Consider the following 17,394-nt stretch of genomic DNA (forward strand, 5'->3'; position numbering starts at 1 on the left):
GACAAGTAGTTTCTTTACAAATTTCCACACTTCTTGGGATTGTGATATGCAAGGGGACACTGATGTAAGAACAGGATTATGATATAAGAGGAGATGGGGACTGTGATGTGAAGGGCCTACAAAAAAAAACCTGCGATTTTTGACATCAGCTGCACAAGCATGCGATTCAGACCTCTGCTGGAAGAAAAGTTTACTGATCAGACCTCCATGAATTTTAATTTAATACTCCTGCTGTAATGCATAGACCAGATGCAGGGAAGTTGCCTAACGCCAACAGTGTGTTGGACATGCAGGCAGGTGTGATACCTTATTGGAGTGCCACGACTGACATTTTAACAGAGTTGTATCCACTGCGGTGGTTTGCACCCCAACCTGCTGTGCTGTAACAAAAAATTTACTACATGCAGAACTCCATTAGAAACAACTAATTTAGCCCTGTCTTTGCTTGGGGCTGTGCTCCTAATAATCACCACAGCTGGTGTGAATGGATAAATAAATACAAGACCAAAAATACAATATATTGCAACTTACAGTCTCTACATACGTTGGCGGCTATAGTTTCCTTTTTTTCTCAAGCTAAGAACATTTTCAGGAAAATACAGAAAAAACTGTTGATCTTTCCAAAAATGCATGTCCTTGTCACTTTCGGTCAGCTGCACCAAAGAATATCTTTCCTCTTAGCTATTGTGTGCAAGCTACTAATTGTACAGATATGCATGTAGCTAATGGAGAGAACAGATATGCATGTAGTTTATATCAGAACAGCCTAGGATGACAACCATGGCTCCTTCCTTTCAAACAGTGGAGGATAATGTAGCCACATAGGGGCATGAAGTATGTGATTTTCAGGATTACCAGGTGAAAATAAAGCTAAAGAAGTGTGAAAAAAGAAAACGAATGTAGCCACCACACAAAGAACTGGTAAGATGCAGTAAATTACATTTTTGGTTTTGGGCTTAAAATTTACTGTCTGATCACACTGAATCCAACTTTGAAATCACAAGTTAATGCACGCCAGTGCGACTTCAGGTGTGACTTGGCTGACATCTGTGCGACTTCATGCACAGAGGTCTATGCCAGTTGCACCTGAAATCCCCAAAAATTGTGGTGCCGAACTGATTTGAAAAAGGTTCCTGCACTAAGCCAGAGTTGAAAGGTTCCATTGCCGACAATAGGGTGCGACTTGTTATGCGATTTTAAACTGTCAAATCACATGATCATTTGCATCAGTGTGAACCAGGGCTAACTCTGGTAAGTATAAAGTTTGTTTATACTTCCCAAATTAATTTCTCTTGCTTTTAAATAAAACAAATACAGACACCCTGTGAGTTCTTACATAGTTTTGGTTTAGTGAAGCCCACACTGTCTTCTGGGAGCTTTAACCATGTTACACTAAGAAGCATTGGAGGGCTGCTTGTAAAACCCACATTAAATGACTGGATTTTGTGATGGTGTGGAGGTGACCTAAGACACACTGCATTGAGTGCATGAGTAATAAGTTCCCTCTTGTGTCTGTTTTATTTGACAGTGTTTGGCTCGCGATGCATGGAGAAGCCTGACCCAATATGTCAGCCACGGCTGTCGATGGCTCTGATGTGTCACTCGGTAAGTGCTAATCCCGAATGGGCTTTATTTACAGTAGGTATAGAAAAGAATTACCCCTCCTTTAAAACCACATTGTGTTGCTTTGCAGCCTGAAATTAAGACACAGTTTTTGTTTTATCCAGCTGCATTTACTCAGTGCAACTTATAACATCCATGTAAATGATATAACACCAACATGTCAGAAAAAAATAAAAAAAAACAGAATCAATTTTAAAAACAGAATCTCTGAGTTCAAAAAAGGTATTTTGTTGAACCACCTTTTATTTTAAAGCCTTTAGTCTGTTGGGATATGTCTCTACTAACTTTGCACATTTAGACTTTGCAATATTTTCCCACTCTTCCCTGCAGAACTGCTCAAGTTCACGTAAATGTGATGGTGACGGTTGTGGACTGCAGTCTTCAAGTCATTCCACAGATTTTCAATGGGTTTCAAGTCTGGGCTCTAACTTGGCCATGCAAGAATATTCACCTTTTTCTCCTTCAACCACTTTGTGGTAATTTTGTGTTCTGGGTCATTGTCATGTTGGGAGGTGACCCTTTTTCCCATTGACAACTTTCTGACAGAGGGCAGCAGAGTTTCCTCAAGAATTTGACGGTATTTTGTCCCATCCATTTTTCCTTCAGTCCTGACTGCTCCAGTCCCTGCTGCAGAGAAACACCCTCATAACAGGATATTACCACCTCCATGCTTTGCTGTAGGTTTATTTGGATAGTGAGCTGTATTGGATTTCCACCAGACATATCCTTTAGCAACTGATCACAGCGCCGCAATTTAAAATCATGTGATTTTTGTGCAGTTTTAGCGCAATTTCAGGTGCAGTTCCTGAAGACTTTATTGCAACTTGTGAAGATTTTCAATGATTTATTGCGATTTGCTTTGTAATTTACATTATATTCTATGTTTGTGAAATCGCAATAACTATAGAAAAAGTAATGCAAGAACTACTTTAGAAATCCTGCTGCAGCAAATCACATGTTAAGACACTGACATTCACATTAATTGGATGCGATTTCAATTCGCAAATCGCACCTGAAATTGCATTGGTATGACCAGCTGTGTAGTGTTGAGGCCACATAATGAAGTTTTAGTCTCATCTGACCAGAACACCTTTTTCTATGTGGCCTTAGGACCTTCAAGGTGCATTTTGGCAAAACTCAGTTGTGACTGCATGTGGCCTTTCTTGAGAAGTGGTTTTTTTCTTGCAACCCTCCCATACAAGCCACATTTGTGGAGAATTTGTGATATTGTTGTCATATGCACAAAATTACCACTCTGTCATAAATTCCTGCAACTGCTTCAGAGTTGTAGGCATCTTGGTATTCATCCAATTTTTTTTTTCTATCAATCTTCTGACTTGTGCCTGTCCACAATTTTTCCCAGAAATCTTTTGACAGTGCTCCAGGAAAGCTCTTTCCATGCTGAGCTAATCAAAATGACCACAGCTGATCACACTTGAGAATCAAATGGCTTTGTGTGCCATTAGGGTGATTAACTACACCTGATTTCAGTTTACAAGTCGTTTTTAAGAGGGTGTGATCCTTCTTCCAACTTGGTGATTCTATTTTTTTTTTATTATTTATTTCTGACGTGGTATTATATCTTTCACTGAAATGTTATAAGTTGCACTGAGTAAATACAGCTGAATAAAATGAAAACTGTGTCTGTCTTCATTTCATGCTGCAAAGCAACAAAATGTGATTATTTTAAAGGGGGTGATTCTTTTTTTTTTTTTACCCACTGTATGTCATCTAGCTCTGTGGATTCATTGCAGTCTTCTGTTTAGTAATGTTTTATGGCATATTACCCATATTGGTTTAATATTCTTCCTCCTTTGTAGACGGAGAATCTTTCCAAACTGTGGATACATTTCTATTGGATTCTGCTAGCACCACTAAGTTAACTATAAAGGAAGAGAGATCAGAGTCTCAAGGAAGTTCCTCACTACCTACTGAAAATGAAATCCTCGGAACAGATGGAGAGGGTTCCTCCCACAGCGCAGGTGATTTTTTTTTGTTATTCTTTTCTGTATTCTGCTTTTAGGCATAAAAGTTACAGTGCCCTGAGGTTAGGCTTAAAAAATCTAAATTAGATATTACATACAAAACCACTCTCTGCATAGTGAACTTAAAAAATGTATTTAGAACTATCCCATGCCAAATGGTTTGTTTGATTTGAAAAAGTGACAAAGGGACAAGAACCCCCTGCCAGGTGCTTGCTGACTCAGTTGTTTACAGTAAACAGGGTTACCCTCCTGTGGATACCCTACAAGTTACCAAAAAAAAAAAATATCACAAATGGACAGAGCTTAGTTTAGTTTTGCCCTCGGATATATCTGAATGTCCTTTGTCAATGTCATTTTATTATCAAAGGGTTTTCTGTCCATCTGCGTCTTGGTTTCCATGACGGCGGTGCCAGTATATATGAATGCGGGTGTACTATGTGAATCCAGTCTTGCTGACAAAGTCCCGCCCAGGACCTACAGTGAAGGAAATAAGTATTTGATCCCCTGCTGATTTTGAATGTTGTCCCACTCACAAAGAAATGATCCCCTATCATTCAGCAGGATTGCTGGCTACCAGGTGTCTTTCATACAGGCAACAAGCTGAGATTTAAAGCAGTCTCTTAAAGGGAGTGCTGCTAATCTCATTTTGTTACCTGTATAAAAGACACCTGTCCATAGGAGCAATCAAACAATCAGATTCCAAACTCTCCACCATGGCAAAGACCCAAGAGCTGTCCAAGGATGTCAGGGACAAGATTGTAGACCTACACAAGGCTGGACTGGGCTACTAAACTATCGCCAAGCTTGGTGAGAAGGTGACAACAGTTGGTGCAATCATTCACAAATGGAAGAAACACAAAACAACTGTAAGTCTCGCTAGGTCTGGTGCACCATGCAAGATCTCACCTCATGGAGTGTCAATGATCATGAGAACAGTGAGGAATCATCTCAGAACTACACGTGAGGATCTTGCCAATGATCTCCAGGCAGCTGGGACCACAGTTACCAAGAAAACAATTGGTAAAACACTATGCGGACAAGGATTGAAATCCTGCAGTGCCCGCAAGGTCCCTCTACTCAAGAAAGCACATGTCCAGGCCCGTCTGAAGTTTGCCACTGAACATCTGAATGATGCAGAGGAGGACTGGTTGAAAGTGGTGTGGTCAGATGAGACCAAAATGGAGCTCTTTGGCATCAACTCAACTCACCGTATTTGGAGGAGGAGGAATGCTGCCTATGACCCCAAGAACACCATCCCAACTGTCAAACATGGTGGTGGAAACATTCTGCTTTGAGGGTGTTTTTCTGCTAAGGGGACAGGACAACTGCACGCATCAAAGGGACGATGGACAGGGCAATGTACCGTCAAATCTTTGGTGAGAACCTTCTTCCCTCAGCCAGGGCATTGAAAATGGGTCGTGGATGGGTGTTCCAGCATGACAATGACCCAAAACACAGGGCCAAGGCAACAAAGGAGTGGCTCAAGAAGCACATTAAGGTCCTGGAGTGGCCTAGCCAGTCTCCAGACCTTAATCCGATTAAAAATCTGTGGAGGGAGCTGAAAGTTCGAGTTGCCAAACGTCAGCCACCAAACCTTAATGACTTGGAGAGGATCTGCTAAGAGGAGTGGGCCAAAATTCCTCCTGAGATGTGTGAAAACCTGGTGGCCAACTACAGGAAACATCTGACCTCTGTGATTGCCAACAAGGGATTTGCCACCAAGTACTAAGTCATGGTTTCTGAAGGGAATCAAATACTTATTTCCCTCATGAACATGCAAATCCGTGCATCATTTGTTAGACATGCATTTCTTTTGAATTTTTTATTGCTATTCTGTCTCTCGGTGTTACAATACACCTACCATTCGATTTTTAGACTGATCATTTCTTTGTGAGTGGGCAAACATCCAAAATCAGCAGGGGATCAAATACTTATTTCCTTCACTGTATCGCATACGGGAGGAGTCACGTTCGTTGACGTCACCTGCGGCTATCTTGGTGTTTTATACGCGGTTTGTTCTTTGTTTCTTGAACACTGTTCTTTGCACTTGGTAATAAGTGCCAGATTTGTAAGTACAATTTTGTTCCTTTCTGAGTAAAGAAATAAATTGTAGCAGAGAGCACTTTTTGTCCCTGTCTTGAATATACGGCACACTTTGATACATCTGAGGAGTGATCTGCCTGGACCAGTGGTGCTACCATTTCAAGTAAATACCCTTAATGGGGAAAAGCAAATATGACCAGCCTGGTAGTTCAGGGGTCATATCCATTAGGTGAGCAGTCATGATTGTATTTGGTGACGGGATCAAGCACCTTTGACACCAGAATGAATATTTTGTCACTTGTTTGACACATCGTGAATTGTCCATCTGTGCTGGTGAGCTGGTTTTATATATGGGCTTTGCTTTATGCACTTTGTTGTTAGAATATTTTTGCATGCAATATCAGAACTTTATTATATTCTGCTGCCCTGTGTATGTATTTCTGTGAATGGAAAGAGTAACAGACCAAATTATAAAAATTCAAATTAATTTATTGGTTTAAACTAAAAAAAAAAAAGATTCAGCATGTTTGGGGGCCAGAAATATATTCCCCTTTTATTAAAGATTCAGTTAAATATGAAGCTTGAGTGGACTCAAAATAGGACTTTCCTGAGTAAATCTATATAGAGAAGCACATGTTGGATTAGGACAGTGACTATCCAGCGTCTTCTGTGTAAACAATCAAAATTATATAGATTTTCTAGTTTTATTGCTGTCTTTGTCTCTGGTGGGGAGTTTCATCTGTAGTGCAGCATTTGTAAAGCTACAGTTAAGTAAAAATGGATACCAACCTTTTAGCCCCACTTCACACTATAACCCGCATGTGAATTTCACAGGCACCGCACCGTATTCCTGTGCAATTCAGTGCAGTACGATTTGAGCCGGAATGGGCTCAAATTGCACCGCATGGCACCAAAGAAGTGCAGGCACCTTTCTGAAGCCGCTCCACAATCTCATCTCATGGTAGTTTTGTAACATGCAGTATAGTGCGATGTGGTTGTGGTCTTGTTAACCTCATATTGATACCTGCAGCGGATCACAAGCAGTGTGATTGCAATGTGATGCAGGCAACGCATAGGGATTGCTGCTTTTCCAGTACCACATATGTGTGAACCTAGGAGGGTGCACAGCCATTCCTGCTCAGGGTTTCACTTTTCATTCTGACATCATTGGCTCACAAACAATGACCCGGTGCTTGTTTCAGGAAAGCAGAAGTCCTGTAGTTCTGCATAATTGTTCCTACTCCTACTGCGTTTACACTGTAAAACAAGATACATGTATAGACATCAGTACTCCAATGGAGGCTGAGCTGATATCTTAAGTGTACACTCCAGAAAATGTAGGTTAAGCCTTGTAAGGCATACAGGACATGCAGCCAACCTGTTCTCGGCTTCGGTTTTTCTAGAAAGCATAACTGTAGTGTACCTGGCCCATCTCACTCCCTTTTGGAGGTAATCTGGTGACCAGGGAACCCTCTTTAGCTTTTCTATTGGTAATGCTGGAGAGATATTCCCAGACACACACTGCAGGCTCCTTTCTGTCTTATATATAAAGCCTTATGTGTTGAAGTGTCAGGATTACTGCCAGTGGATTTGCTTGATCACAACCAACATATTGGATTCAAAATGCTTGAGCCTGATCAGTGATGTAGGAGGTTGTATGGCAGAGATTTAGGAAGAAGATTCAAATTCCAAAATGAGAGGAGTTCTGTTGGTTTTCTGGTTGTAGTGGATTATACAAAACCATTTCAGTCCCAGAAAAAACTGTGTTTAAACCACACCCTACTCTTAAAAACCTATATTTTTTTAACTATAGATAAAACTTAAAAAGAACATTTCAGTCATATACTGTACATGTTTGCAGGGTATGTGAGTACACTACCTACATACCCAATGCTATTGCTTGTCATCCAGGCAATGCACAAAGATACAAGATTAACCCACTGTGTAAAATTCTGTGGCTGCCAGCAGCCTAATGTTCTCAAAATACCTTACCCTGAACCTGTCATTCAAGCCACATTTTTCTGCCCCCCCCCCCCCCACCACTAGTGTTTCTTTGAACTGAATTAGAATAGGGTGGCCTTTGTCTGATTGCATCAGGCTTTCTAGAACTCTTTTAAGCTGAAAGTTATAGCTCTGAGACCTGTTCACTAGCTAGCAAAAAGCCCTTCAAATCAATCTGATTGGAACTTACACAAGGCACTCTCCAAGTTCCGACTTGATAGGACTGAGGCGCTGTGATTGGCCATATCGAGAACCAATGCATACCTTTCATGCTTGAACACTATGCACTGTTCTGCCAAAAGGATGGTGGGTTTAAAGGGGTTGAACATGTGGGGGGCTCTTAAGAGTAGTGATTTGAGTATAAAGGTGGTGTGGGGGGCATTTAAGTGAAAATACAGTGTTTTGCTCTGTATGAGCAAATTTCAAGTTCACTTAAAGCATAGCTCCAGTGTTTTATGAATGGCATTACAAATTCGAGTTAACTTGCTGCCTGGAGTTGCTGTTTGATAATGTGTTATGCTCTAACCTTGTGATTTAAAACCTAACTCCAATCTAGAAACCTATTTTTTTTTTTTTGTTTTTGGCTAAAGAGGAAGAACTAAAATGTCTGTCAGATTTATCTTTTTGTGTATTAGTTTCAGGATTTATATGCTTTACAATAACATCATGACTTTATTGGCTCCAAATTTAAAAGCAGCATGAGTGTCAGCACAAATAGAAATGTAGTAATTTTCCTTTCAAATTATTGCAACTAAAACCTAAGAGGGAGGAGATATATGCAACAGACTTCTTTCTAAGGAGGCATTTTGGATTTTCTGCATTCATATATTTACAGCATTAAACAAAAATACAAATGGTTCACACAGTATATAGTTACATAATTAGGTTGAAAAAAAAACATAAGTTGGTCTAGTTCATACAGTAGAAAAAAAGCAAATAAGTAGAACAGAAAACCTCCATATAAAGAACCTCTGGTGTTATTGCCTACACCTATTAATAAAAAGAAATCAAATGAGTTTGCCAGAACTAGTTCCTAAGAGCATCTATTGCATGTTTTAACAGCTCTCATTAAGAAGCCTTTCTTACATAGTTAATCTGGCTTAAGAAAGGCAAAAGTCCATCCAGTTTAACAAAAAAAAAAGTTATAATCCTATACCCACAACTGATCCTGGGGAAGGCAAAAAAACCCCCCAGCAAAGCATGATCCAATTTACTCCTGCAGGGGAAAAAAATTCCTTCCTGATGCACCAAGAGGCAATCGGATATTCCCTGGATCAACTTTACCTCCAGACCTAAAGAGTGCCCCCTTGTCCCTTGATGACCTCAGGGTGAATGATTCTACACAGAGTTCGCTATATGAACCACTGATGTTATTTATACATGTTGATCATATCCCCCCTAATCTCCTCTTCTCAAGAGAGAATACATTCAGTTCCTCTAATCTTTCCTCATAGCTGAGCTCCTTCATGCCTCTCTATCAGTTTGGTTGCCCTTCTCTGCACTTTCTCCAGTTCCCCAATGTTCTTTTTGTGACTTGATGCCCAAAACTGAACTGCATATTTCAGATGAGGTTTTACTAATGATTTGTACAGGGGTAAAATTATCTCCCTCACCCTCTTTTAATACAAGAGAGGATTTTGCTCGCTTTAGAAACCAGCTTGGCATTGCAGCCATTATTAAGCTTGTGATCTACCAGAACTCCCAGATCCTTTTCCACCATTGATTCCCCTAGTTGTACTCCCCCTAGTATGTATGATGCATGCATATTCTTAGCTCCAAAGTGCATAACCTTACATTTATCAACATTAAACCTCATTTGCCACATAGTTTCCCAATTAAACCGTGCATTGAGGTCGGCTTGTGAGTTGGAGACATCCTGTAAGCACGTTATTCCACTACAAAGCTTGGTGTCATCTGCAAAGACTTAAGCGGTATTTTTAGTCCCAGACCCTATATCGTTTATAAATATAATAAAAAGTAAGGGTCCCAACATTGAACCTTGGGGTACACCACTTACAACCCTAGACCATTCAGAGTATGAATCATTAACCACTGCTCTCTGAATACAATCTTTTAGCCAGTTGACCAGCCATTTACATACCGATTTATTTATTTTTTTTCCAAGCCTGTAGAGTTTTCCTTACACATTAGCCGTATGTAGAGGTTAGAAATGTATAGTACATTTCGGTATGTAAAAAGTTAGACCTCTTTTGCTCCAGACTTAGAGTGCCCCCCCCCCCCCCTGTCCTTTATAATGGCCTTAAAGTGAATAACTCTGCACCAAGTTGCACTATATGGACCACCTTTGTTTTTATACATAGTAATCATATCTCCCCTTAATCTCCTCTTCTCAAGAGAGAATAAATTCAGTTCCTCTAATCTTTCCTCATAGCTGAGCTCCTCCATGCCTTGAATTTGGTTGCCCTTTTCTGCACTTTCTCCAGTTCTCTGATATCCATTTTGTGAACTACTGCCAATTACTGAACTGCATATTTCAGATGAAAACTTAAATTGGTTAATTTTTTCTATTTATTTCTTATAATTTCTTCTTGATGTACAGTTCATCCAGAAAATATTCACAGCTCTTAACTTTTGCCACATTTTTGTTATGTTACAGCCTTATTCCAAAATGGATTCAATTAATTTTTTTCCTCAACATTCTACAAACAGAAGCCCATAATGACAATGTGAAAGAAGTTCGTTTTGAAACCTTTGCAATTTATTAAAAATAAAAAATGAAAACAAAAAACCACATGTACAAAGGTATGCCATGACACTCAAAACTGAGCTCTGGTGCACCCTGTTCCCACTGATCATCCTTGAGATGTTTCCACAACTTGATTTGAGTCCACCTGTGGGAAATTTAGTTGATTGGACATGATTAGGAAAGGCATAAACCTGTCTGACAATGCACGGTTAACTGTGGGACCTTATACAGAGCACAAACCAAGCCATGACGTCCAAGGAATTGTCTGTAGACCTCAGAGACAGGATTGTATCAAGGCACAGATCTGGGGAAGGGTACAGAAAATTTTCTGCAGCATTGAAAGTCCTAATGAGCACAGTGGCCTCCATCATCCATAAATAGAAGAAGCGTGGAACAACCAGGAATCTTCCTAGAGAGGGCCATCCAGCCAAATTGAGCGATCGAGGGAGAAGGGCCTTAGCCAGGGAGGTAACCAAGCACCCACTGGTCACTCTGAAAGAGCTCCAGCGTTTCTTTGTGGAGAGAGAGGAGAACCTTCCAGAAGAATTACCATCTCTGCAGCACTCCACTAATCAGGCCTGTATGATAGAGTGGCCAGACAGAAGCCACTCCTCAGTAAAAGGCAAATGGCTGCCCGCCTGGAGTTTGCCAAAAGGCACCTGAGGGACTCTCAGACCATGAGAAACAAAACTCTCTGGTCTGATGAATCAAAAATTGAACTCTTTGGCCTGAATGCCAAGTGTCATGTCTGGAGGAAACCAGGCACTGCTCACCACCTGGCCAATACCAACCCTACAGTGAAGTATGGTGGTGGAAGCATCATGCTGTGGGGATGTTTTGCAGTGGCAGGAACTGGTGGACCAGTCAGATTTGAAGGAAAGATGAATGCAGCAATGTACAGAGACATACTTGATGAAAACCTGTTCCAGAGCGCTCTAGACCTTAGACTGGGGTGATGGTTCATCTTTTAACAGGACAACGACCCTAAGCACACAGCCCACATAACAAGGGAGTGGCTGCGGGCCAACTCTGTGAATGTTCTGGAGTGGCCCAGCCAGAGCCTAGACTTGAACCCGATTAAACATCTCTGGAGAGATCTGAAAATGGCTCCCCATCCAACCTGATGGAGTTTGAGAGGTACTGCAAATAAGAATGGGAGAAATTGCCCAAAAATAGGTGTGCTAAGCTTGTAGCATCATACTCAAAACGACTTGAGGCTGTAATTGGTGCTAAAGGGGCTTCAACAAAGTATTGAGTAAAGGCTGTGAATACTTATGTACATGGGGTTTTTCATTTTTTATTTTTAATAAATTGCAAAGATTTCAAAACTAATTTCTTTCACATTGTCATTATGGGGTATTGTTTGTAGAATGTTGAGGAAAAAAATTAATTTAATCCATTTTGGAATAAGGCTGTAACATAACAAAATGTTGCAAAAGTGAAGCGCTATGAATACTTTCTGGATGCACTGTAATTGGTTTTATATCTTTCTCAGATTAAGCTGTTATATTTTTTTAGAGGCAAAACTATTCTGGTTGATAATGTATTTAATAAGGCTCAGGTGTCCTTTGTAATGCACAGAGAAGTTGCATTCATGTGATGTTTATGCAAAATAGGATGAGCTATTTTGGCTTGTAATGCTTGTGTTCACATATGTACAGTCAGGTCCATAAGATTGGGACATCGACATAATTCTAACATTTTTGGCTCTATACACCACCACAATGAATTTGAAATGAAACAAACAAGATGTGCTTTAACTGCAGACTGTCAGCTTTAATTTGAGGGTATTTACATCCAAATCAGGTAAACGGTGTAGGAATTACAACAGTTTGCATATGTGCCTCCCACTTGTTAAGGGACCAAAAGTAATGGGACAGAATAATAATCATAAATCAAACTTTCACTTTTTAATACTTGGTTGCAAATCCTTTGCAGTCAATTACAGCCTGAAGTCTGGAACGCATAGACATCACCAGACGCTGGGTTTCATCCCTGGTGATGCTCTGCCAGGCCTTTATTGCAACGGTCTTCAGTTCCTGCTTGTTCTTGGGGCATTTTCCCTTCAGTTTTGTCTTCAGCAAGTGCAATGCATGCTCAATCGGATTCAGGTCAGGTGATTGACTTAGCCATTGCATAACATTCCACTTCTTTCCCTTAAAATACTCTTTGGTTGCTTTTGCAGTATGCTTTGGGTCATTGTCCATCTGCACTGTGAAGCGGCGTCCAATGAGTTCTGAAGCATTTGGCTGAATATGAGCAGATAATATCGCCCGAAACACTTCAGAATTCATCCTGCTGCTTTTGTCAGCAGTCACATCATCAATAAATACAAGAGAACCAGTTCCATTGGCAGCCATACATGCCCACGCCATGACACTACCACCACCATGCTTCACTGATGAGGTGGTATGCTTAGGATCATGAGCAGTTCCTTCTCCATACTCTTCTCTTCCCATCACTCTGGTACAAGTTGATCTTGGTCTCATCTGTCCATAGGATGTTGTTCCAGAACTGTGAAGGTTTTTTTAGATGTTGTTTGGCAAACTCTAATCTGGCCTTCCTGTTTTTGAGGCTCACCAATGGTTTACATCTTGTGGTGAACCCTTTGTATTCCCTTTTGGTGAAGTCTTCTCTTGATTGTTGACTTTGACGCACATACACCTACCTCCTGGAGAGTGCTCTTGATCTGGCCAACTGTTGTGAAGGGTGTTTTCTTCACCAGGGAAAGAATTCTTCGGTCATCCACCACAGTTGTTTTCCGTGGTCTTCTGGGTCTTTTGGTGTTTCTGAGCTCACCGGTGCGTTCCTTCTTTTTAAGAATGTTCCAAACAGTTGTTTTGGCCACGCCTAATGGTTTTGCTATCTCTCTGATGGATTTGTTTTGTTTTTTCAGCCTAATGATGGCTTGCTTCACTGATAGTGACAGCTCTTTGGATCTCACCTTCAGAGTTGACAGCAAAAAATTCCAAATGCAAATAGTACACTTGAAATGAACTCTGGACCTTTTATCTGCTCGTTGTAATTGGTATAATGAGGGAATAACACACACCTGGCCATGGAACAGCTGAGAAGCCAATTGTCCCATTACTTTTGGTCCCTTAACAAGTGGGAGGCACATATGCAAACTGTTGTAATTCTTACACCGTTCACCAGATTTGGATGTAAATACCCTCAAATTAAAGCTGACAGTCTGCAGTTAAAGCACATCTTATTCGTTTCATTTCAAATCTATTGTGGTGTATAGAGCCAAAAATGTTAGAATTGTGTCGATGTCCCAATATTTATGGACCTGACTGTAAGTGTGTGCTGTGATGAAAATCCTGCTGGGCTGAAATGTTTTGTTTGCCATTTTTTGCTGCTTTTAAATTTAGAGCTAATGATGTGAAGATTTTTTTGTGAAGGCAGTGTTGATTATTTTCTCCCTGGGCTGTATACAATTCGCACACTGCTGCAAGCCTTACCAGTATCCAAATTCTGGCCGAGTTGTCTGTTTCTTGAAATAACTGGGCTTTAATTACAGTTAATCTAAAATGTATTAATCTTGTCTTTCAACAGCAGAGGAGCCAGAACGTAAAAGAAAGAAGGGTCCTGCACCAAAGATGTTGGGTAATGAAGTTTGCAGTGTATGTGGAGATAAGGCCTCTGGCTTTCACTATAATGTGCTGAGCTGCGAGGGCTGTAAAGGCTTTTTCAGACGCAGTGTAATTAAGAATGCCAAGTACACTTGCAAGAACAATGGCAAGTGTCAGATGGACATGTACATGCGCCGCAAGTGCCAGGAGTGCAGGCTCCGGAAGTGCAGAGAGGCCGGCATGCGGGAGCAGTGTAAGTCACCATGTTTTTTTGTTTTTTTTTCCTTTAATGTTTCCACTTTCATTTCAGTAGGGATAGCAAGGATTGCAGTAGAAGCACTCATCTTACTCAAAGACAATAAAAGATGATGACAAAGCTGCCAGTTCCCTCTTAATCTGTATTGTATTTGGGCCTATCATAATGTTTTGTGCTGGTTTATTTAACATAGCTAACTTACTGATACTTCATGCTTAGTAAAAATGTGATTTCTATATTGTATAGGGGAGACACCCCTGGCAAATCAGAGCAATCACAGACTGCTGCCGCTAGGAGGCTGGACATTAGGACGAGCAAAGGGCACCAATCCATCGAGCTGTAATAACTGCATGTGCAGCACAAGCCTAGTTTGGTTTAGTTTCCTAAAGAGGAAGGATGTTTATCTCCAGTTCTACTACATCAAGCCCTTTAGTTGAAGACTCCTGTACTAAATAGCTACATAGTTAGTCTGGCTGAAAAAAGACAGTCATTCCAGTTCAACCATAAAAAAAGTTATAATCCTACACCCACAGTTGGTCCAGAGGAAGGCAAAAAACCCAGCAAAGCATGATACAATTTGCTCCTGCAGGGGAAAAAAATTCCTTCCTGATCCCCCAAGAGGCAATCAGATATTCCCTGCATCAACTTTACCTATAAATGTTAGTATCCAGTTATATTCTGTGTATCCAAGAAAGAATCCAGGACTTTTTTAAAGCAATCCACTGAAATGGCCAGAACCAACTCTTGAGGGAGTCTATTCCACATTTTCACAGCTCTTACAGTGAAGAAATCTTTCCGTATTTGGAGATTAAATTTATTTTCCTCTAGACATAAATAGTTGCTGGTAGTGTCCAACTGGACCGTCAGATTCTGGATATTCACTCAAACAGCCTCCTGTTCACATTGTCTTCACAAACCACAAAAGTTTGTATCTTTTCATTCAACTACTGGGTTGAAAAAAAAAAAAAAATGATCCTACGAGTGTGTGGATGGGGGAATAACTCCCGCTGTGCTATTGTGTTCTGACAGCGGATAACTTTCTCCGCTATCAGAACACACTGTTGCTGGCAATAGCCGGTGGCACTGATCGTTTGGGAAAAACACGACAGGCTGGCTGTACACAAATCAAAATTCGTCCGGTCCCTTCTGAAGCAGCTGATTTCAATCCATGTATGGCCACCTTTATTCTCCAGCTTGTATGTTTTTATCTACGGTGTCACTAATCTCTCTGCCTTGAAAAACTCCCTTGCTCCATGGGATTGTAACTTGGTGCTTCAGAATCTTCGCTTTGAATTGCTATTGAAGATCCTTTTCTTGTCTTTGTTTGAGACAGTGGCCTTCCTTGTCATTATCACTTCAGGGTCTCTTTGTTGGCAGCCATGTCTACTATGCACCCTTCTTTTTCCTTAAGGAGTTCCTTGCATTTTGTTCGACTCTCTGTAGATGGATTCACCAGGTTATTTCCTCGGCTTATTCCCTGAATGGGAATGATCCTTAGTTCACTGTCATCACTCATTCTACTAAACTAATCAATACCTCCTGGGCCTCTATTTACCAGCCATCTATTTCCTAGGTGTGCAGTGCTAGATGGTCAGCTATCTACAATTTTTACCACTGTTTGACAAGTGGTTCTGGCAACATCATGGATGCTAACGGTGGACTTTAAGTGGTTGGTTGTAAACACTTACATATACCCAGTGAAGTGACTGGCCGGAGATTAATCAAATTTTCCTACATAAGTTGTACCTGTCTATCCACAGTCTTCTCATTCTACACTTGTTCAGAGTGCTGAATTTATAAAGCTAGTCTGAGAGTTCAGAAAAAAGGTAGGGGAGAGCTGAATTTACACTCTGCAGAGCTCAGTGAGGAGAGTTTTGAAAGCTGATTGGAGGGAAGAGACCCCCCCCCCCTCCACACAGGTCACAGAACAGACCTGAGGCTGTCACTCTGCTGTAGGTCCCTCCTTTGTTATCATTTTTCTCTTGGTGTCAGGGAAAACTTGTCAGAAGTGATTTATACTGATAGCAGAGGAATGAAGCGGTAGGCAGAAATTACACTTCGTGCTCTTAGTGCACATTATTGGCTGATCTGAGTCACAATATTACATCTGAGGCTTGCAAGGGAACATGTGTGTTTATTGCTCCTCTTTTTTAATATATATTTTTTGGGAATATGTTTTTTTTGGCATTCTGTGTCCCCTAATGAATGCTGGGAGAAGATAATTTTTTAGACTTGCTATAAAATTATTTTTTCCAGTGGTTCATTGGAGGACATCTCCTCTCCTGCATTGTTGTCTTGTTGCTAAAATTTACTGTATTCGCCAGAATATTTCCTATCAGTTCCATTGTTTTGCACATGCATATAGCCAGTGAATATGGCAATACCCTTTGTTCTTTCTATAGTGTCCAGCCTCTTGGAAGTGGCAGCTATACCCATACATAGAAGACTGAAATCCTGTGTCATTGACATAGTGAAGAAAAGTATTTTACAGCGAGTATAAAAAAAATACACTCTTTGAGGCTAGGTTCACACTGATGCGGTGCGGTATATCGCATGTGATTCGCACAGGAACCGCACCGCATTCCTGTGTAAATTACATGCGATTTGTGTGCGGTGCGATTGGACCCGCCCTAGAATCGGATCGCATGGGTATTCACACCTATGTGATCTGATTCTGCACATCGCACCACGTTTTGCAGACCGATTTTGGGGTGTTGTTAACATACACACCTGCATCGGTTTGCATGAACAGGGTGCCATTCTGATGCGGTGTGGAATTCACACAGAAAATGCTGCGAATAACGCACTGCACCAGTGTGAACCCAGCCTAAGCTAGGTTCACATATGTGCAGGTGGTGCTGCTGCGGATCCGTGCAGCCGCACCCACCCGTTCAGAAGAATGCGGACCCGCCATTAATGGCACACCGCCCTCACTGGAAAACGCAACCATACTGGGAACTGAGGTTCTAGTGTGGGCTGCGTTTTCAGCAGAAGTGCAGGGACTTCTTCCCTGCGTGTCGAATGAATGGGCTCTCGTGCCCACGCAAAACGCGGCCCACACGGCCGCATATATGTGAACCAGAGGTAAAGGTACTAGCACAGAGAGCCTTCCCACTTAATGAGTTACAGATGCGAAAAAAAGCATTCAGCTAGTGAAGTGAAATCTCATCCTGCACGCTTGTTCCAGGTCAGTGATTTGCTGGG

At 41.1% G+C, this 17,394-nt stretch overlaps 1 protein-coding gene across 2 annotated transcripts in view; it reads left to right on the forward strand.

The window, feature by feature from the left end:
• NR1H2 (nuclear receptor subfamily 1 group H member 2) overlaps nucleotides 1-17,394 on the forward strand; it is a 132,634-nt gene that overhangs the window by 72,143 nt on the left and 43,097 nt on the right. For both annotated transcript variants that reach the window (XM_089671592.1, XM_089671593.1), the window contains exons 3-5: nucleotides 1,529-1,605; nucleotides 3,444-3,605; nucleotides 13,918-14,187. In XM_089671592.1, coding sequence (XP_089527718.1) covers nucleotides 1,566-1,605; nucleotides 3,444-3,605; nucleotides 13,918-14,187 — 472 coding nt within the window. In that variant the 5' untranslated portion in view covers nucleotides 1,529-1,565. The remainder of the gene's footprint in view (nucleotides 1-1,528; nucleotides 1,606-3,443; nucleotides 3,606-13,917; nucleotides 14,188-17,394) is intronic.

Source organism: Staurois parvus, unplaced genomic scaffold, assembly GCF_062004578.1.
Source record: "Staurois parvus isolate SC_StPar_1 unplaced genomic scaffold, SC_StPar_1.0 ptg000108l, whole genome shotgun sequence".
In the NCBI taxonomy this organism is placed as follows: Eukaryota; Metazoa; Chordata; class Amphibia; order Anura; family Ranidae; genus Staurois; species Staurois parvus.